Genomic DNA, 22,375 nt, shown 5'->3' with positions numbered 1-22,375 from the left:
ATCTGGGTAATTTCTGGTGTACAATGCCCACTGTTCTCCATCCTCGCAGTTCCTAATGCATAAGTCCTGCCCTACTTTTTTGTTTTTCTTTCATTAAATGTCTAGTTTTGCTCGGACATGTCACATTCTGGAAGTCAAGCATGTTGCGACCGGCAGTTCACGTAAACTTAAAAAAAGCATCCATTTCTCAGGTCCCTTAAGTTCCATGAGGTCTTTCTTCCCATCTGTCTCTCCTTCCTTTCTCTCTCTCTTTTCACACGCACGCGTACACGCACACTCTCACACACGGTGGCGTTGGCGGAAGCCTGTTATCTGCAGTTCTCTCTAGAGCGCGTGATCCCTGCCCCTCTCTGGCAGCTCGGGGCCTGTGATCACAGGAAGCTTAAGGGAAGCAGTTGTTCTCTGTTGTCTCCGGTTCTAGCGTGCGCTGATTGAGTGCACAGAGGCCAGGTCATTCAGACAGGGGCCTCCGCTCTTCCCCCCTCCCTGCTGCCTGACTGGAAGGCCGATTGGGGAGAGATTTGGGCAAGACGGTAGAAAGTTCTTTTTTCTGTTCTGGTATAATGACATTCTGGCCAGAAGGTTCTGGGTCTTGCAAATTAAGCAGGTAGTTGTGAACAAGGCGTCTGTGTGTTGGAAGGTCATGTGCTAATTTTGTAAATTGAGTCTGATCACAGATTTTTTCTTGGAAATTCAAAGGTTTCTGGTTAGAGGTTGACCAATATTTGCTGAGAAGCAATTTTGTAAATAAGTTTAGCTGTTTTGTAGAAATTTATATTAAAGATTTATTTATTAGTGCTCAACTTCTTTACAAAATTTTTTTGTATTTTGTAATTATTCAGTTAAATTTGGTTCATCACTACTGCCAGTTTTTATTTTCATATGAATTGAATTATGTAAAAAAAAAAATATATAATAAAACTAAAAAGGTAAAGCGGAAAAGGAATGGGAATAAACTCAACTCCATCATTTTGGCATGGCATTTTGAAAATTATTTGTCCATCATACACATGAATGTTATACTGTTCTGATGTGATTTGCTGTGCTGTGTACACTACCGTTTAAAAGTATGGGGGCGGGCTGTAACATTTTTTGATGTTTCTTAAAGGAAGACACTTATGCTCACAAAGGCTACATTTATTTTATCAAAAATGCAGAAATAACAGGAATATTTTGGAATATTATTACAATTTAAAATAACTGTTTTCTGTTTTACTATTCTACTGTCAAAATGTATTTTATTCCTGTAAAGACAGCTGGATTTTGAGTAGCCATTACTCCAGTGTCACTTGAAACATTTCTTTGTATTATTAATGTTAAAAATGTTTTTTCAGGAAACCATGCTAGTTTTTTAAGGATGCTTTGAGGAATAGGACGTTCAGAGGAACAGAATATATTTGAAATAGGAATCTTTTATATTTCTTTCTTTTTGTAATAATAAAGGTCTTTACTGTCACTTTTGATGATTTTTATGTATCCTTGCTGAATAAAAGTTTTAGATTCTTTCAAAAAAAAAAAAACGAGCCAAAACTACCAAATGATAATAAGTAATATAAGAAAATATTTAACAAATATTTAGCATTTGAAAACAAAACCATCTACTAGTAAATCACTGGTGCTTGTACATGAAAACCTTATAGCAGTTTCCTCTATATTCAAATTATGTGAAACTTGTGATGAAATAATAGGATGAAATTTTAGAATATCTTTCAAGCATGTTTTGGTCGAGTGCAACAGGTCCACATGTTCTGCAGTTTAGTTCAGTTGATTAAGAGAAGAAGCGGAGAGGGTGGGGGGGAGAGTTGGGGAGGTGGGTTAAAACCTTGCCAACATTGCCAAAGGCAACAGTTTTTGGTGTTGTTTCTTTGATGTGAATGAATTCTCATGAATAAACATGAACGGGGGTTGTGTTGGTTGTATTGTGTACCGTTGACATGCCACGTAAAAAAGGAAAAAAAAGTCACAGAGAGGCAGTTAGTCACGGGCCCTTCTTATTGAGCACGTCACCCTTTCACAAGCTGCCTCATGGAAGGAAAACGGGGGGTGAAGAGAATTATGGGAAAAGCTCTTTATTTTTGACATGCCAACCCCTCCTCTCTCCTTACTCCACAAACACACTCTCTCTCTCTTTCTGACGTTTCTCTGTCAGTTTTGTATATTCTCCCTCTCACATACTGAAACGACACATCGCTTAAGGTGAGGGGACTTCCGGTCTCAGAGTTGTATATGAGTTGTATGTTTCCATGCTGGATGACTCCACCACAAACACGTAGGAATGAAATCATCCCCTGCAGGTCTGTCAACTTTAAATCTTCTGTTTAACACACAACAGTAATTTTGTATGAAGATAAAGATGTAACGAGGTGCAGCAAACTATTAACGAAAGCTGATGAGGTATAATTTTCTACCTGAAATGCACTTTTATGATTTTATGTAGAGCTTTTCAAATCTGTTTTTGTAACTCCAGAATCATAAAACCTGGCTATCTCCACAGGTTTTAATGAGGAACACCATAGTCTTCTCTTCAAGTGCTCTTTGCTATTATTTTTCCCTCTTTTTTCCCTTTTGCATGTTGATATTTCAAAGTCAGTGGAATATTGGGCGTAGCACAGATCGGCGTTCCCGGACATCTGTATGGAGACAGATTTTGGCAGTCCACGCCTCCTTCAAAGGCCTTAGTGTTGCAGTGGCAGTTTTCGTTTTTTTTATCTTCTTCCTCTTGCACTTTGAGGATGGGAGGAGATTAGTATGCCGTTCCATACACGCACGCACGCACACACACACACCCTCTGAAGAAAGCCCTGTGTTCTGGCAGGCCTGTTGATTTATTTCGGTCTCTAAAGATGTCTCCTCACTTCTTGTTTACATTAAAGGTTGAATCTCTTGTGAGAGGCTGCCTACGTTCCGCACTTTCTCCTTTGATATTCAGCTCTTCCTTGTAGAATCTGTATCCTGATTTTTTTGCTTTTTGTTGATGACTAGATGCTGCTTAAGAGGAGCTGAAAAGATGAGATCATCGAAAAGAGATTATGGTTGCTATGGTAATAACTTTTCATCATTTGTGTATGACACAGAAACGTGATGTTTTCACCACTGGACAGCAGCATTAGCAATATTGGACTTAAAGTTAACTGGGAGTGCAGTATATGGTGCCAAACCGGAAATGTGTGTTATTATACAGACGTTTCTTATAGAAAATACATAATTGTTTCATTGTGTTAAAGACCCTGTGAACTTTAAAAACCCTATGGATTTAGGTCCATCTGTGTTAGCTCCGATGGCAAATAGTGTACTCCTAAAAGCTCTTTTGCCACAATATACATTTTAAAATTTACATGCTTTTTTTCCCCCAAGAAAACTGACCAACAAATATTGTTGACTCAACCTGAACTACAAAGATTTTTGCCCAATCAAATACTCCCCCCTCCCTAATACACCTGCAGCTGACTAGCTGCAAGTCATGGTTCATGTCTGTGACATAACTAAAGCCTGTTGGCTATTTGATTATTTAAAAAAAGAGACATTTCCCTTTGATATGTCCCACCCAAAGTCCTGTTCTATGTCAGTGATAGCTAAAACTAAAAACAAATAGTTATTCCTGTCTTTAGGGTGTTTTTTTATTTTTGTTTTGCTTTGTTTTGATTTTTTTTGTAATTTTTGTTTTGTTGCTTGTTTTGTGTTTTGTTTGCTTTGATGGGCTCTTTCTTTCTTTCTTTCTTTTATTATTGTTATTCTTAACCTGCCTTTAGGTTGTTTTATTTTGATTTTTGATTTGCTTTGTTTTGTTTAAATTTTATTTGATTTTTGTTTTATTGCTTTTTTGATTTTATGTTGTTTGCTTTCTTTGATATGCTTTTCTTTCTTTCTTTCTTTCTTTCTTTCTTTCTTTCTTTCTTTTTTTCACAAATATTCATTTTTTTTTAAAACATAATGCATATAATGCGTTTTGGTATTCAGTAAGAGCCCTGGGGCCTGTTGTCGTGATGCCATCCTGCTGTCTCTAGCTGCCTGTTGCATCCTCAAAGTCACTTATTCGCAGCACAAGAGCTACTTTTTCTCTCAGTTTCTATGGAAATGTCTGCTTACTTGATTGACTGTTCCAGATTGCACAGGAGATTTCAGTGTTTTGCAAATGGACCAACAATAGCGGATGCAAATAAAGTAAATTGAATTTAATTAAAAAGTAAGGTTGATAGAATTTCTTCCAAAGCTTACTATGTTTTTATCTGCTGCTGTCGGGGTTTCTCTTAATCAGTATAATTGTAAATTTGAGTTTCTTTACTCTTACTTTCAAGGAAAGAAAATCCATTTTCAGATGTATGGTATAGAGAAACGTCCTGCATCTGAAGAAGAAAAATCGAGCACTTAAATGAAATTGACTCAGTGTCACAGCTTGGTAGTTATCTTGCTTTAAAGGCAATTATTTCTTTTGCCATATTTTAGCCCAGGGTCAAATTAATGTGACACATAGCCGCATGGTTCATATGTGAAAGTGTGTGTATCAACCGATTTGGAGGGTGGATGTGGGGGGTGGGGGGCACTGACTCGGAGCCCAGTTCCTCCTCTTGACATTTTGCCTTAATGATAATTAATTGCACTGCTTCTATCTAGCATCTCACATATGTGTTTTCCATAGACCCTCCGCATGCTTGAAACTCTGCTCCACAGACAGTAATGTGATTTATTCTTAATGTTACAAACGAGATTAAACTCCTCTGCAAGATGGATCGGGGTCCTTCGAGTCCTTTCTCACCGCAAAAATCTGCGGTGGTGACATCATAAAGGATGGGAGGAATAATAAAGGAGACGGTACAAGGTGGGATTGTGGGATGGCTGGGGGAACACTTTTATGACGACTCGCTCTTAGACGTGACCGCACACACATGGTATGCCTGACGGATCCGAGTCGTGGCTAATTGCCATGTGTGCTGTTGAATATACCATTGTTAGAATGGAAAGCAGGGCCTGTTTCATTTTAAAGTGACGTTCTTCTAGTTTTTTTTCTATGTCATTCTCCTTTTGTAGCCCCAAAAACTTGATTATTGGTAAATCCCAGAACATGCAAGTAAAATCAGACAGAACCACAGTTCTTTATTTGAGTTTGTTAAAGTTTAGCTCTACCGTTGCTGTGATCGTACCAGTTACTCATTCAGAAATTAATTCCTCCGCACTGTCTTCCAGCCATGACAGAAAGTAATTAGAGCGTATAGTTTCTCTCTTTTTTTTCCCAGTCTATTGCTTCAATTTATGATGCCGGTAAATAAAGGATGCAAAATGAGTCTCATCATTTTAGATCTTGGGGAACTCAATATTCCACCTGACTGATCAGCGGCGTGTGTGCCCGCGCAAATGCTTTAGTATTTATATGAGGGAGCGTCAGCACGCGTGTGTGTGTATAGGGTTTGTTATTTAAGACTTCACTCAGATCCACCCCCGACGGATTTAAAGCACAGGCCTGAATTATGAGGGGCGGTTTGGGTAATGTATTTTTAATAAACTGACTTTCTGGGTGGAGAGCTTGGAGTGACCCAGGCTGCAGCGCTCCATGGGGTCCTCCAGCTGTGTGTGTGAATCTCCGCTCCCATGTGATCCTCCTGGGACTGCGATGTAGAGAGGATTACATCTGAACTCTCAGTGAAAAATTGAGGGACACATGTCTGGGACCAAAATAAAGTAGCTATGGGCTGGCTTGAGTAATTGACGGTTTGTTCAATTTAGTCAGGAATGGCATTCTCGGAAATGAAAATTCGGTCATTATTTACTAATGTTGTTCCAAAACAGTATGAGTTTTCTTTCTTTCTCAAAACACAAACAGATAAATTTGAAAGATTATGCTGGTTGCTATTTTTCATGCATCTGAATAGGCAATGAATCTTTATAAATTCAAAAAGAATGCAAAATCCATAAATGTATCATACTCCATAATATGATAGTTTGAAAAACAAACCGAAAGTTAAAGTCATTCCTTTTACCTTTGTGTACAAAGTTTCAGGATTAGAAAGCAGAACATTTTCAGCTAGAGCTTGTTCCATAATGCACAAGTTGCTTTCTTCTGTCAGATTCAAGTGAATGAAATAATATATATTGTTATATATGTTTCTTAAAGAGTGTATCATTAGACTAATTTCCAATCTGAGGCTTGGGGCAGATTTTATCTACATTTTCCTTTTTAGTAGTGTTGAATTTAAACTTTAGGTGGACGTAATACAGTTAGATTTGCAAAGTTTAATACATGTATCAGTTCAAACTGAATTAAATTCTGTGAATCAGTTTAATGATGTCTGTTAACATGCAGTATAAATATTGTCAAAAGCTGAAAATAATAATGTATATATTGACCTGTCCTATTTAACAGTACAGAACATTTCTTACACCGTGAAGATGATAAAATCCTTTCTTTAAGTATGTGTTTGTGTGTGTGTGGGTGTGTTTTTTAAGGAGACTCATTAAGCAGTAATCTCTTGCTATGCAACACCTCGACACACTGCAGACGCACTTAACCAAAGCAACTTTAATGAGCATGCACGGTAAAGAAATGTGCAAAACACAAACATATGTAGAAATAACTTTTACATGTACTCCCACCACTGCCAGGGTCTAACTTCAACCACCTGGACATTGTCTGGACTCCACAAATCTACTGCCTAGTGGGAACGACTTGGTGCCATAAGTTAAACCCTACCACTAAAAATCTCATCAGCGCTGACCAGACTGGGCCAGATTGCTGAGGAAATCCCCTGTATTTGTTGTTGTGTTTGAAACGAGATCTTCTAAATGAGTTTGACAATGAAGATGACATATTTGGAGTCACATTGCCTCTTCACAAATGAGGCTCTGTGTGTATGTGGCCGGCCCTTTTGATACTAGAGATGGGCCAACAGGAAGCCAGCCAGTGCTGACTTTTTCACAGGGAGCTGCCTGTGCGATGTTAGTGGAGTTTGTGTGGATGTAAACCCATGGCAAGTGGCCGTCACTGCATTAGTTTGCCACTCAGTGATCCGCTTTTCATCTGTATTTCATTTTGGATCATTGTGATGTCGTGAAACATCCATCAGATACGAATTGTTTTGAGTTGAATTGTTAAGTGCCTGTAGTGCCTTTAAGTGCTTGCAGATGCTTGAAGTTTAATAGATGGGTAAAGTAAGTGACGTGACATTTTGTGTACAGATATGTACATTAGGGGTGGGCGATATAGCCTCAAAATTATATCACGATATTTCAAGAATATTTGCAATATTGATATTTATGACGATATACAAAAAAATATGGAACAACGTTTTATTGGTAATTGCAGCTGGCAGGCAGCAGCATTTATTACTGCAAACACAATGAAAGGCATTTTCCATCCTTTTCCAATGAGCTACTGTCATTGATGACAGACTACATAATTTGAAGTGTAAATCTATTGTCATGAGGTAGCAGAAGCAGCATTATAGTGCAATAGTAGTGACCAGTGTTGGGCAAGTTACTTTAAAAAAGTAAGTAGTTATAGTTATTAGTTAATTCTCACAAATAGTAACTGAGTTACATCATTATAAAAGTAACCAATTACCAGGGAAAGTAACTATTGTGTTACTTTAAAAAAAAAAAAAAAAAAAAACTTGGATGCCTCCAGTATTAAATGTTAAATGAATGAAATGGACACTACATGGAATAAATTATTTTTAAACATTGTACACAAATACAGAACAACAATTTAAAAATACTTATTTAACACTGATTTTTTTTTAACATTCTAGCAGACATTATACCAACAAAGCACAAATTAACTTAAAATTAGTAAGTTGGTAAAATAATATTTTGTGGCCATTTTTGAGCAGAAGGGAATTCAATATTACAGATCCCAATTTGAACACTATGTGTGAATGTTATAATAAATGTATTAATAGAGCTGTTGTAATTATTATTGTTATTATTGTCTTACTTTTTAATTTTATTTAACAGAACAACAGTAATATTACAGTACTAACATTTATGAATGTTGATGGAGCTTTTACTTTGACGGAGACCCGCAGGAAGTCCTCAGTGCTTCTTTTTGTTGACAACAGCAGATTTATAAATTATTCTCATTACTAATTTGGGATGATGCACGTATCACATTGTCACATGCCTAGTAAAAATTTATAAAAGTGTTACTGAGCAACTGACGAGTAGCGCAGTTTCAGCGCAGATTTCCCTCGTGGTTTGGACTTTGAACCCTGGCTAACGAGACAGCGTCACAAGCTCCTGCAGCGCTGTTTGAATGCAATTCATGTGTGTATTAGAAAACATAACGTTCTGCAGTGTATTTAATTGTTTTAGGCCATTTCGCAATTTTAATCATCATACAGTAACCACCAACAACCACCCCTTCCTCTTCTCACCGAAGACATGCAGTGCAGTGCTAAATGGTCTCTCTTTGTCAGTGCTTGTAATGATTTTTGTGTCTTTTCTTGGATAGTTTTAAATGCTTCCACACTGGTGTCATGTTTGCTGCATTAGTGTGCGCCTCATTTGATCGCATTACGTCTTTGTTCGGTACAATTTATTCTGTCTTTTTGCTTATTCGGCCGACCACCGAAAGAGCTTTTTTTTTTTTTTTTTTAATTAAAAAAAATCATATCATACCGTATTATCGTGGACGGTATGATATGACATACCCCTAATGTACATTAATTTAATTAAATATATTATTTGTATAGATTACCATATTACACTATATTATCATATTATACTAGCTGTGCATTAAAGGATTTTATATTTTATATTTGCATCAGACATCTTATCTTTTGCAGTGCATTTTGATCTTGATGTCATAATAGGCCTAATTCCCCAAAATTGAGTCAAAATATGGGTCTGTTTCACGTTGGTCTGTGCATGATTAACTGTTTAAAAAAAGGCTGGTTTTTTTGTTTTTTTAAACTTTACACACACAGCACATGCAAATGACTCAGATGGCATGTTAATTGAACTATTCTGATGTGTCGCACTTGTCATTAGAGTTTTTCTCCACAGGAATGTTGTGTCGCAGCATTGTCAGTTTTGATCGTGTATACAATGTGTTTTTTGTGTGTGTGTGATTAAATCACACCGAGCTTTTCCATCACCATGTCACAATGACAGTGATGAAACGCCTGTCGACAGGTAGATTTCTCTGATAAAAAAACAAATGTCAAAACATAATATAGTAGCTTTAAATTATGTGGCTGATGAAAGCAATTGACAGCATTTTGTTTATTCACATCTCTAAGACCCCCTGGAATTCTTCACTTGGTTAACACTCCCGTACACAGTGTCAGAATCGTCAGTTTGTAAGCTAGTTGTAGTAATGCCCGCTTATCAAAGCCCCATGATTGAGCTTTGACTCCTGTCATTAGATTGCATTAGCTGAAGTGTCATAGAGCGCTCGAGGGACAGCCCTGCTCCATCTTCTGCTCTGTATGCAGACAGAGGCCGCTGTCGATCCATTCACCCCCTCCTTACTTTTTTTAATTAAGAAAATTGATTGTCCTGTCCTTTTCAAAAAGCATATTATACTTTATTAAGTAAGTTCTCGAGTAGGCACAATAACAGAAGAGGAGCAGTTTAATATAGGAAAGGAAAAGGAGGTGGGGGTGGATAGTGAACTAGTGATTTGAATTGACTGGTACAGGAACGCAGCAAATGCCTGGGAGCTATAAAAGCAGATTATTTGGTTTCTGATGGCGTCCTGGAATGGTAATGTCTCACCGCTTCTCCTGCAAGTTTTAATGTATTTGTGCACCATATCAGGTATTAAAAACTTTTCTCGTCCTCCCACTCCATTCCTTTTTTTTTCTTTCTGTGTTGGTTAAGATGTTCCTTAGTATTCGATCCTGATAGCAGGGCTGTACCTTTATTCTCAGATATTGAGAGACTGTAAAAGGAAAATGTCAATTGGAAAGTGTCTTTTTAGTAAATCAATAGCTTTCTAAATAAGTTCTGTAGCCTAATATTAAATCAAGTTAATTTGATCCACAATTTATTAAACAGTACCAGGGATCAAATCTTTTAGATTTAAACTGACTTTAATTGTGAACTGATTTGACTGAATCGTTGAAAAGACCCGACTCAAAAGAAGAATTGTTCACAAATCTGTTACTTCAATGTTTACTCACCAGCTTTACACAAGAGTAATATCCAGATGATGAAACATTTTAGTAGGGATGCAACGATACCATTTTTTCAGAACTGATCCGATCCGATACCGAAAATTCTGAGTATCTGCCGATACCGATCCAATCCGATACCAGCACAGTTTTTTTTTTTTAAATCAATGTAGAATTTTTTTACTGCTCTGTGTTGACCTGATCATCACTCTTTTGTGTGTTAAACACTACTACATATAGACAACTTCATTTTAATGAAAAATAACAAATGAAAAAATATATAATCATAATCTATGACAAAAATACTATAAACTAGGTTAGTGGATAATTCAGCAGCAAAAGATACTCTAGAAAAATCATGGGTGCACAATCATTTTATAAAATCTAGTAAAACATTTTTATTTACAAATAAAAGTGAATGTGTACGACTAAATCTGGTAAAATGTTACTCATTGCTCTTTGTATTGTTGTAAAATACATTCATGAAAAAACAAGTAAATACATTTATATAAATATATAGAGTTCCCATGAAGAATTTGTGAACTTGAATTTAATGACTTAAATATTTATCTGTTCAGCTTCAGAACACTTGAACTATAGTGCACAAAACTTTACTTTATAATGTTTTTGTGCCTCAACAATAATACAGAATAGTATATGCAACAATATCGGATTTGGATCGGTCTCGTCTGACTGGTACCCGATCCACAGAAAATGTCTGTATCGGAGCTGATACCGATCCTGAGTATCGGATCGATGCATCCCTACATTTTAGAGCACAGCATAAATAAAACCGTGTATATTCATGACGGATGTATATTTTATAATACTGGTTCTGATTTTTCTCATTTAATGATACTTTTTGAGGAAGAATATTTGAGTGTAAAGAAAGGTAATTTATATTACTTCCCTCATCAGTCAAATAATGAGATCATGTAAGATTTCAACAAAACAAATATATCTAATATAACTGTTTGCACAGACTTTTTAATGACATTTCATGAACTTATTATAGGTGGCAAAAAATAAATCCAATAATTGCCTTAAATATATTAAACAAAATACAAATACAAAATGTTAAAATGCATTTCAGTTAAAAATGAAATATTATTTGTATATTTAAAATATCATAAATTTATGTATTTATTGTTTGTTTATTCAATTAATTCAGTGTGTGGTGCTCTCTGTTCTCATGACTCATGCTAAAGCACTTTATTATCATTATCATCATCATCATCATCATCATCTATATATCTATGACTTTTGGTAGCCTGGAAAACACAATTTTTAAAATTCCTTTTATTTCTAAGTTTTCCATGACATTGGGACCTGTTTGCAATGGATAAAAACACATGTACAAGATCACCAAATGAGTAATCTTGCTGTGTGGAGTGCTAATTAGCATTTAGTTTATTTGTCATTCTCATCAACACGTTTTAGATTAGTTACCACACTGTGGTCTGCATGTAGAGTTGTGTGATATCGTTGATTGCGTTTCTTGATATGATAAAATAATGATGTGCAGTTTTGGATGTATTATGACAGATTAAGAATGTAGGCTTTCAAGAACCGGCATTAGCCATTAGTTACATCTTTTCTACCGTCAGTCACACTCACTACAGACACCACTGATCCTTGAATAAATTTCTTCAAACGCAATCTCTTTTAGGGGGTAGTAATATGATACAGACAGGTGCGTTTCTCATCAATACCAATTTTAAATGGATAGCACGCCCGCCGCAGTGTGTTTCGATGCTGTGAATCCTCAGAAATCGCAGAATGTGGATGGTGAGAGCGTTAGAGATGCTGTGAGTGATATGACAGGGTGTGGTTATATTTGTGATTAGATTTTCAAGGCTTTTATTAACTTAGCTCTGGTTAAGGTGTGGCCCCTCTGCAAAGCATGAATTGCTTTATTTAATATCCATTTGCATCACAGACTAAATGAGGAAATTGCTCTCGACGGTCTGTCGAAATAAGACAGGCCCCTGTTTTGTTAAATCATGAGAAACTGTAATTGCCCTAAATTGAAACTGGCCAACACGCACACCATCTTGCAAATGCAAAATGATGTTTAACTTAGCGCTGTGCTAAACCGTTCATAGAAATTCACTTTTGATAGCAGGAGTTTGTGCCAAAGGAAAGTCTAGTTAATAGTGCGATTTGCCTGCTATGAACAAACACGCATGACCTCATTGAGTTCTGATGGAAACCTTTTGCTATGAATCACTTTATAAATTCCACATTTTTTTTCTCTCTCTCTCCCTATCATCTTTGATTTTGCTAACTGATTAAAATGTGTGTCCCTAAGCCACATCAGTGACATAAGTGCACAGATTTTATTCATTAAAACATCATCAACAAAGGCCGGCGCCGACATAGTCACCGATATTAGAACCTCATTGCTGTTTATGGATTGAGCTGGAACAGCAGAACCGTTTCTAGGGCATTCCGTCTCTGATTTTCAAAAATGAAAGAACAATTGAGAAGCTTTTATAGAGAGCAGAATAGGCGTCATTGGCTCCGAAATTGTTTTTAGCATGTGAGCAGTTAGAACCACACACTGAGCGAGTTACTTCTAACATTGCTCTTCTCTTTTTCTGGGTTCCAGATATGGTGCGGAAAAAGAATCCCCCTTTGAGAAGCTTCGGTGGTGAAGAAGAGGAGGGCGAGGCGGTGGCGGCCGAGGCCACGGGCCCAGAGAGCGGGAACGCAGGGAGCCAGGCCTCAGAGCCCGACCAGGCTGTGGGCGAAGAACAGGAGGAACCGTCCTCCCCTGGCCCCATCAAACCAGACAGGCCTGACTTGCATTACTCCAGCCACAACCTGGCAGTATCCTACTCCAGCCGCGAGGGCACCAATACCGAACCGCTGGACTCTACCGCCTCCCCAACGAACTCTGATCCAGGTGAGAGAGGAGACTGTGAGGACGACCGGAACGGTCTAAAACCCAGCACCCGGTCAGGCGGCGTCATCGTACAGGGCTGCACCAGTAACGGAGAGGAGAGGGACGCCACACACAGTCCGCTAGCATTGCTGGGCTCTGACAGCCCTCGTGGTGCGGCTGTCGAAGGCTCTAAAGTTCCTCCTGTTACACTTCATCCACAGAGGCCCATTGGGGGAGCGGAGGACGCTCCTAGCCCTCTGGGAGCTGAGACGGGAGCACCTCCACCCACCTCACCCAAACTACAAGACTTTAAGTGCAACATTTGTGGGTACGGTTATTACGGCAACGACCCCACGGACCTGATCAAACACTTTCGTAAGTACCATTTGGGCCTGCACAACCGGACGCGGCAAGACGCGGAGCTGGACAATAAGATTCTGGCACTACATAACATGGTGCAGTTCACAGCCCAAACACAGGCCAAAGACTCAGCACGCCTCCTCAGCCAATCAGCTCAGAGCGGCTCTGCGGCAGAAGCAGGGTCACCCAGATCCTCCGTTCTTAATGGCACCTACGACGTACAGGTAATCACAAAGCAGATGAAAAGGGAGAAATGTTGTTTTTAGATACAGTATACATATTTATTCAATGCTATAATAAAAATATGGTAAAACTTTAGTATAGGAACCAATTCTCACTATTAACTAGTTGGTTAATTCAACTCTGCTCAGAGTACATATTGTCCCAATCTACAGAGTGTTAAAGTAACACTGAAGCAGAGTTAAAGTTAATGGGATAATTAAGCAATTAATTAAGTGATGAGTAAGCATTAGGAAAGAAATCCCGCTGTTAACAATGTTGAAGATGAACAACTACTGCTCTGGCTTTTAGACATGAAAAGTTCTCATAATCTCATAACAGTGGTAACTCTACTTCAGTGTTACTTTAACACTCTGTAGATTGGGACAATATGTACTCTGAGCAGAGTTAATTTAACACTGGAGATTTTGCTGTGTAGCATGCCTATTATTAACTTATTGGCTGTTTATTAGTACTTATAAAGCACATATTCTCCATGACCATATTCTACATCCCTAATCCCACTGCTCAAAACCTAAACTTAACAACTACCTTACTAACTATTAATATGCAGCATATTAGGAGTTTATCGAGGCAAAAGTCGTAGTTAATGGGTTGTTAATTGCGAGAATTGGACCTTAAAATAAAGTGTGACCAAAAATACTAATAAGTAGTAAAAAATACATTTAAAAACAAAATAGTTAACTAAAAAAAAAAACTAAAATATATATATTTATTTATTTATTTTTCCTGAAAATATAAACTGAGCTACTGTTCAAAAGTTTGGGATCAGATATTTGTTCTGTTTAGCAAGGCGAGTAAAAACATTTAAAGTTCAAAAATGTTAATGTTTTAAATTTCAAATAAATGCTGTTCTTTTCAACTTTCTATTCTTAAAAAATCTTGAAAGCACAATTTAAACAAAAATATTAAGCAGCACAAATAAAAGAAATGTTTCTTGAGCACTAAATCAACATATTAGAATGATTTCTGAAGGATCATGTGACACTGAAGAGTGGAGTAATGGCTGCTGAAAATTCAGCATTGCCATCACAGGAATAAATTACATTTTAAAACAAAAATGATCTATATTTTAAAATATTAGTGTTTTGCTATATTTTTGATAAAGTAAATGAAGCCTTGGTGAGCATAAGAGACTTTTTAAAAAACATTAAGTCTTACCAGCCCCAAACTTTTAAATGGTAGTGTACATGTTTTGTGTGTATTTATGCATATTAGAGTTTTGTTTCATTCCTCTCAGCACTTGTATTGAAATCAAACAAATCTCCTGTCTGCTTTGCCTGTGAAATGCTGTTTAATGATACATGGACTTGCATCGTATGTAGAGCGTTCCAAATCAGTGACTTATGAGGGCCTGTTTCAGTTAAGATGCTGCCTATGTAGGAAGCGAGATGGCCTTATAGTTTTGGAGCGGTGCTGTACTCAGACCCATGGGTCGTTAAGGCTTAAAAATGATGCATGCACATGCAGCTGTGAAACTTAAAATTTATGTCACAGAAGTAAAACCACTAGATGGATGGTAACCGTACATGATGCATGCAAAGTCATGCACACGAAGAAACTCGCACGCTGATGAACATTGGCTGCATTAATTTAAAAATTTTGACTAGCCCTCATAGAGTCTGTATTTGTTCATGCATGTGTTATAAAATAACGTCATGAATAAGCAATCAAGCCGCTCCATTCAAATTGAAATGCAGGCATCATTTGTCATATCACCTTGGTGATTTCTGATTTTTAAAAACAAACAAACAAAAAAATATGAAGGAGATTAGTCTGGATCATGCTGGCACACTGTATTTGGCTTTGTTCTGTGACTTTTGGCTGATTTATTGTAGCACTAGCCTCAGTGTATCATGTTTAAATGGACCATTATGAACAGTTGCCTGCTATGCACATGTGCATGTACTCAATCAAGCAAGCACACAGCGCAGCTTAGAGTACCTGATGTTTTTTTCTTCTAATAACACCGGCCACAATCTTTTTCAATTCAACATCAGCCTGTCTACAAATTGTCGTAATACCGTATAAATTCTTAGGAAAAAAGTTTGAATAATGAGTCTATTCAGAATTCGTTCCTAGTGGAATTTTCCATGCAGTAATATCGACGACTGCGATTTCTCATTTTCCCAATGAAAAAAGGGGGGAAAAAGAGCGTAGGGAAGCTGGTGAGGGGAGCCAGTGAAAACACAGGAGTCGATTTATTTTAAACGATGGGTAATGAACAGATGTCATAGTCATTTATCTGCCTAACTTTCAGCACGGTTTCACTCTTCACTTCAACAATGTCATGTTTACAATTTAAGCGGCATATTTAAGTTCGGTTTCTGCAAAATGAGCCACGTTTGGAAGCTTTTAGCTTTAGTCAGTGCAAGGGTGATTTTGCCCAGTTCACCAGCCAGATGTAATGATTTTAATTATTGCTAAATCACTAATGGTAACTGTGCTCACTTGTTTCTTTGTTTAGTAATAAGAATATTCAAAATAAAAAATTTTAAAATTATTTTGATAATATAACATACATTTTATTTATTATAATTTATAGTGTATTGTAGTTATTATACATTTAATATTATGGAATAATTATTTATTAATATTTATATTGGTAATTTGATTCAGTACAGGTGTCAAGAGGAATGACTTTAAACTCCAATATGCTTAAATATACATAGCACACATATTTTGGACAACATAGTGAGTTTTTAGCTATTTACATTTTTTTAAAAAAATATTTTCATTTTTTTACATTAAATTGTATTATTATTAATATTATATAATTTACTTGATTTACTATAATTTAATATATTTAATGATTAACGATAAATAATAACTATACTTAATTTGATACACATCGCATTTATTTTGCCTTGTCACCTTAGATTCAATGTTCAGTTGTTATGGATGTTTGTTTTTTTTCTCTTTCTTGCTTGCTCACTTTTTTTTTTTTTTTAAGAAAAGGTTTATGTAGTCTGTGTCACAAGTTCACACTTTTAAGTGCAATTCCTCAGACAGGTGATACAGAGCGACCAGCTGGGATTTCAGTTTAGTCCACTTTGAATCTGTAATATGCTTGTGTAAGAATTATAATCAAGCACATATTACACTAAGCAGTGGGTGTTTATTTAATCATTGCTTCAACATACAGCTCAGGGGCTGCTCAGGGGAAAGGGCCTGTCTGTGCTGTGACATTCCTTGAGTGTTTTGTCTGGAGCATGATGTTGAATTCCCCACAGTGCGTATGAAGCTCAAGACCTCCCACTCACACTCTGCTCTGTAACTGCCAGCTAAATATTCCATATGCTTTCTATAGGCCAGACATTTATTGCATTTTAAGCCATGGATCTGCATTTCAGTATTTTAATATACAAGCAATTAAGAATTATTTTAGTTAGTTATGTTTGTTAGTCATTTTTTCTTTTCTTTCTTTTTAAATCCATAATTTAATTTCAAAGTATAAGAACTAAAGTTACACCTGAATAATAATAATCAGAAAAGATCCATTTTGTCTCTGCATGCATGGTTGCTTTACTGTTTTGCCTCTTCTACAGGTTTCACATGTTCCCCATCTGCTCACAGAAGGATTTTCGAATTCTCAGTGCTGAGAAGTAATAATAACATAAAATGTGATTTGCCTTTGTGTGGTGATAACTGCTGCCTCGTCTTCGAGATTGGGAGGGTTATTGAAAGTCTGTTGTCTGTCTTATTATGTCAGACTTCTATTTCTCTGTAATTCTCTGTAACTCACGGATGATTGTTCTTTCCCTTTATCTCATTTTCTTTCTTTGTCATCCATTCCTCCCCCCTCTTGACTTCCCTACTTTCGCAGGTAACGTTAGCCGGCACCTTCATCGGAATCGGGAGGAAGACGCAGGACTGTCAGGGCAACACCAAGTACTTCCGCTGCAAGTTCTGCAACTTCACCTACATGGGAAGCTCTTCTGTAGATCTAGAACAGCATTTCCTGGCCACCCACCCCAACAAGATGAAGAGTCCACCTACATCCAACACCAGCTTTGAGGAGAAGTCCTCAATTGAACAGAAGGGCAACTGCGTATCGCGCATTGGGACAGATGAGCAAGGGAAGTGGGCCGATCGGGTGGCGGTGCGGGCCGAAGATGACTCTGTGGCTGGGTACTCCGTACCAATCAGGGCATCAGACTCCCCAAGCCGCACTGGAGGTGACACCCCTGCCTCATATTACTGGTGCAAGTATTGCAGTTTTAGTTGCGAAGCTGCCAGTGCTTCTAGGCTTCTGGAGCACTATGAGAAGAGACACGGCCAGGCGGCCATCAGGGAGGGAAGTCCAGTGGAAAGGGACAGAAAGGCCTGTGATGGAGACTCCCACTTACAGAAAAAGGAGAAGACTGGAGCAGCGGGCGACCAAGAAACAGTGGTAACCAGTTACAATTGCCAGTTCTGTGACTTCCGTTACTCCATGACTCACGGGCCGGAAGTCATCGTCGTGGCTCCGCTTTTGCATCACTACCAACGGGCTCACAGCATTCACAAGTGCACCATCAAACATTGCCCCTTCTGTCCCCGTGGGCTCTGCACTCCTGAGAAGCACCTGGGGGAGATTTCCTATCCCTTCGCTTGCCGTAAGAGCTCCTGCTCGCACTGTGCTCTACTTCTGCTTCAGCTAACAGCCGGAGGGACCACTACCCCATCCCCGCCAGCTCCCCGAGCGTCCGTCACCCATCAGTGTGACCAGTGCCCGTTCACCTCAACTGATATTGACTTGCTTCTCTTGCACTATGACAGCACCCACACCTCGCACACCTTACTGGAAGTCAAACCAGAGGAGGAGGGATCAGGTGATGCAGGGCCAGGGCCAGGGCCAGGGCGAGACCATCCTGGAGAGTATGCCTGCACCAAGTGCCATTTCTTCACTGAAGTGGAGGAGGAGATCTTTCGTCACTACAGGTAAAATCGCATAACAAATCACCTTATTTTTTGAGCGTTCTTCCTGGATTTTTTTTTGTTAACATTTTTTACGTATTTAAAACTATATGTGACTCATCCGGTATCATTTCTGATACAAACATAAATGATATCTCAAATTATGTGGCTTGTTGTGCAGGCAACCGGACCATATCTTGGGGTCTTAAGAGTGGGCTGTAAAAAAAAAATAAAATAAAAAATAAATAAATAATATATATATATATATATATGTATGTATGTGCGTGTATATTGGATTGCATAACTTGAACTCAGCTCATTAAATATATAAATATTATGTGTTATTAAACATAATCAGGGGTGCAAACTTGTCACCTTTCGGCGAAATTCGCCGTTTTCACCTTGAAATAGGTCATTCACGTGAATCATGTAGATCGGTAAAAAAAAAATGTAATTGGGGGTTCGTATCTGCGTGTCATCTGTGTCACGTCACCTGTAGCGTTTTTTCCCCTGTTGGCAAAGGAATGGACCCGCCCTACTCTGCCTCTGATTGGCCTACCTTAATGTCCTTTCCCTCAACCAACCAATCTCACTCCTGAAGCCTAACTTTTAGATGCTGCAGGCATGCTATCCATATTTCCAGAGGCTACGTAAAACGTGTAGGAACAAGCTAATGGCAAGCAACTTATGACCGAATGAAGAATGTGCATCAGTGTGTTTTTTCTTTTTTCCGTTTTATTTCATTTATGAAGGTGATGTAAACTGAATAATTATATATTCTATTATAATTATATAATAATATTGTGTGTAGGCTATGTAACTTATATAGTTTTCATTTTATTCATTTCGACAACTTTACCGACACTGCATATAGTCTTTGGCTGCGTCCATTGCATCCGACACGTTTTTTTCACGGACACGCCGCCAAATCGGAAACTCGGGGCTTAAAGAAAATTTCGAGTTTCCCACTCGTAATAACGACTTTGTGGTGGCGTTCATGTGCGTTCAACTCGTACATTTATCTGACATGCCTGTAACAGCCTATTTCAAGACGGAGAAACACCTCGCGTTTAGCCCGTCAGCTGCTTCAATAATTCGAGTGCTGAAATAAAGAGTTACAGTGGTTTATTTGCCCTGACTAAGTTCATGTATCTTGTCACCTTTTTCACCCCTGACGAGTTTGCACCCCTGATAATATTTGATCTTTAAAATATTTTGTTTAACTTTCAGATATTTAATATTTTGATATTATTTTTTATAAATTTAAATAATGTATTGTAGCAAATGACTATTGGACAGAGTGAGCTGCTTGTGATCCAGCAAGCTTGTGTTAAACATCTTTGGCAGCTTTGTTTTCATGCTTATACAATCAAATAAATTTTTATTTATGTAAATATTAATACATATTCTAAAGGTCTAGTATTTGTTTACTTACTTATTTTAACTAATTTTAACACTTCTCATTTTTATTTAATTTGCTTTAGTTTAAAGTACTAAAATAACTAAAAACAAAAATAAAAATTAATGAAATCCTAACAATGACAAAAAATAAATAAATAAATAAAACTTTAAAATGAAAATGGAAAATATCTTAAAAAACCTGATTCAAAATATTAATGAAAAGTATAATAGTAAGTCAGTGACACTAAAATGATATATTTATATTTTAAGATTTTATTATTGTAGCAAAAGTTAGCATTGGACAGTGAAAGCAGCTGTTGATTATAGCCAGAAAGCTTGTGTTACACATTTGTTTCTGTGTTGGCGGTTTTGCTTTCATACTGATAGGTAACAGGTTTTGCTTTTTTTTTTTTTTTTCTCCTTGCACTTTACTTGAAGTCGAGCAACACAGCTGAATAAACTGAAAATGCTAAACGTCAGGGAGTAACTTTTCCTACAGCAGTCCCTCATTGGTTTTGATTTAGCTTGTCTTGAGGCCAGGTGCGCATGTAAATGTGTGCACTTTAGTGTTTGTTTGCATCTGTGTGTGTGCGCGTGCATATGTCCGTTAAGTGTGTACATGTGGGAAACTATTATACCTTTCCATATTCTTTCTTTCACCAGCTGTGTACTATGTACGGCGCGGATGAGTATGGCTCTGCTTTACCTTCACATAAGATCTCAATTACTCTCCATTTTCTGCCAGAGTTTACAGGCATGTCTACATGTGCTGGTTTGAATTTATTGATAAAAATGAGTTTACTGCACCACTGGAATCCATATGTCCGCTTGAGTTTGGCACAGTAGAAAGAGAACAGAAAGGCACTTTGCTAAATCTAATATAAGTGTTGTGTAAATACACCAAACCACCTCAATGCAACATATGTTTGATATTATAGTATATTGTGCCATATTATGTGCAAGAACCTCTTCTGAGCAATTTTACTACTGATGTTTACATGGCAAAATTAACCCAATAACAAAACTTTAATACAAATCGGCAGCATCTTGCATGTACAATAGATTTTACATTTGTGTATTTTATACTTAATAAATTTCACTGACAAATTCTTTAAATATTTAATATTTTTTCAGTTTAATTTTATAAGTATTAATTAATTTTGGTACCAATTCCATTTAATGATTATGGTTCCTAAATTATGATAGTGTTTTAGTGCCATAAAAAAGAAAACAAACCCCTCAAATTTCATATCATCGAGATTACAGATTATTATGAGAGTAAAGTCATAGAGAATGTAACAATGTGATGGAGAACAGTAAACTGAATCACGTCTGTCTGAATTTTTCTTTGCAATAAATTTAATTTCTTACATATTCTCATAACATTATGATTGTATTCTCAATTTTGTTTTATTTTAATGTGAAATTAAAATGCTGCCATGCTAGATTTAAATTAATGATTCTATTTTATTAACAGATTGGAAATTCTTATTGTATTAATTTCTCTGAGCAACCTGTTGCAAATGATCAGATCATTTCAGATTTCAGTAAAAACATTAGAAATCAATAGTAAAAAATAAGTCTTTTTTTTTTTTTTTTTCTAACCAACCTTGTGATTTAGGTGGTTAGCGAGTCTTTTTTTTGTGGTTCATATCTTAGGGGGGAAAAAAAAAAAGTTTTATTGCAAAAGTGAAACAGACATGCTGTGTGTGTGTGTGTGTGTGTGTATTGTATATTGTAGTAAGTATTGTATATTTTATTATTTTTTCCATCCACATCTGTTAAAGAATGCAGCTATTCCAGAAGTCAATGGAACTGAATGTAATGAAAACCAATTTGTTTAAATATTTTATAATTATTTTTAAGGAAACCCGTTTTAAATAAGAATCAATTTCCAACCCATTCATAATTCAGTCTACATGCATAAAATAACACGTATACATAGTCATAGTTCAAAGACGTCGCACATAACTGCACGACAGGCACAGTTTTTCTGCTATTTAAACTTTTTCAGTAATTGCACAGATTCACATGTTGTTAAGTGATGAAGCATCTAATCTGACTTGTCAAAGATCTTGGCGAAGGAATCATTTATCAAGTTGGCGCTCTTGTCAGGAAACACTGAATTTCAGGCCTCATACACCCACCTGTCCCCTAGGGAACATGTGTGAAGGTTTTTGTGCGTTTGAGCCTTGAGTGACGTCCATCATGATCCAGCTGCCCGGGGCTGGTTGTTTCAGGTGGACGTGGAGCAGAGTGTTTTCAGCCTGTGCGTGCGGCCTTTCTGAATAAGGCGCTGTTTGTATTCAGAGCCCACAGCCTGGAACCCGGCGAGGAGAGAGCCGAAATCAGACCTGCATGGCCTCCCTGGAGAGCTCCTGCTTCTCAGCTCAGACCGTACAGAGTGTGTGTGTGTGTGTGATTGAGAATGTGCATGTCATATTTTGTTTTTAAACTACTTTTCCCTCACCTTTTTTTTTCT

At 37.3% G+C, this 22,375-nt stretch overlaps 1 protein-coding gene across 7 annotated transcripts in view; it reads left to right on the top strand.

The window, feature by feature from the left end:
* Positions 1 to 22,375, top strand: part of trps1 (trichorhinophalangeal syndrome I) — a 213,976-nt gene that overhangs the window by 118,380 nt on the left and 73,221 nt on the right. For all 7 annotated transcript variants that reach the window (XM_058754439.1, XM_058754437.1, XM_058754436.1 and 4 more), the window contains 2 exons: positions 12,718 to 13,577; positions 17,420 to 18,516. In XM_058754439.1, coding sequence (XP_058610422.1) covers positions 12,718 to 13,577; positions 17,420 to 18,516 — 1,957 coding nt within the window. The remainder of the gene's footprint in view (positions 1 to 12,717; positions 13,578 to 17,419; positions 18,517 to 22,375) is intronic.

Source organism: Onychostoma macrolepis, chromosome 19 (assembly GCF_012432095.1).
Source record: "Onychostoma macrolepis isolate SWU-2019 chromosome 19, ASM1243209v1, whole genome shotgun sequence".
Taxonomy (NCBI): domain Eukaryota; kingdom Metazoa; phylum Chordata; class Actinopteri; order Cypriniformes; family Cyprinidae; genus Onychostoma; species Onychostoma macrolepis.
The sequence above is the reverse complement of the archived record's forward strand: the minus strand, read 5'-3'. Positions and strand labels throughout refer to the sequence as shown.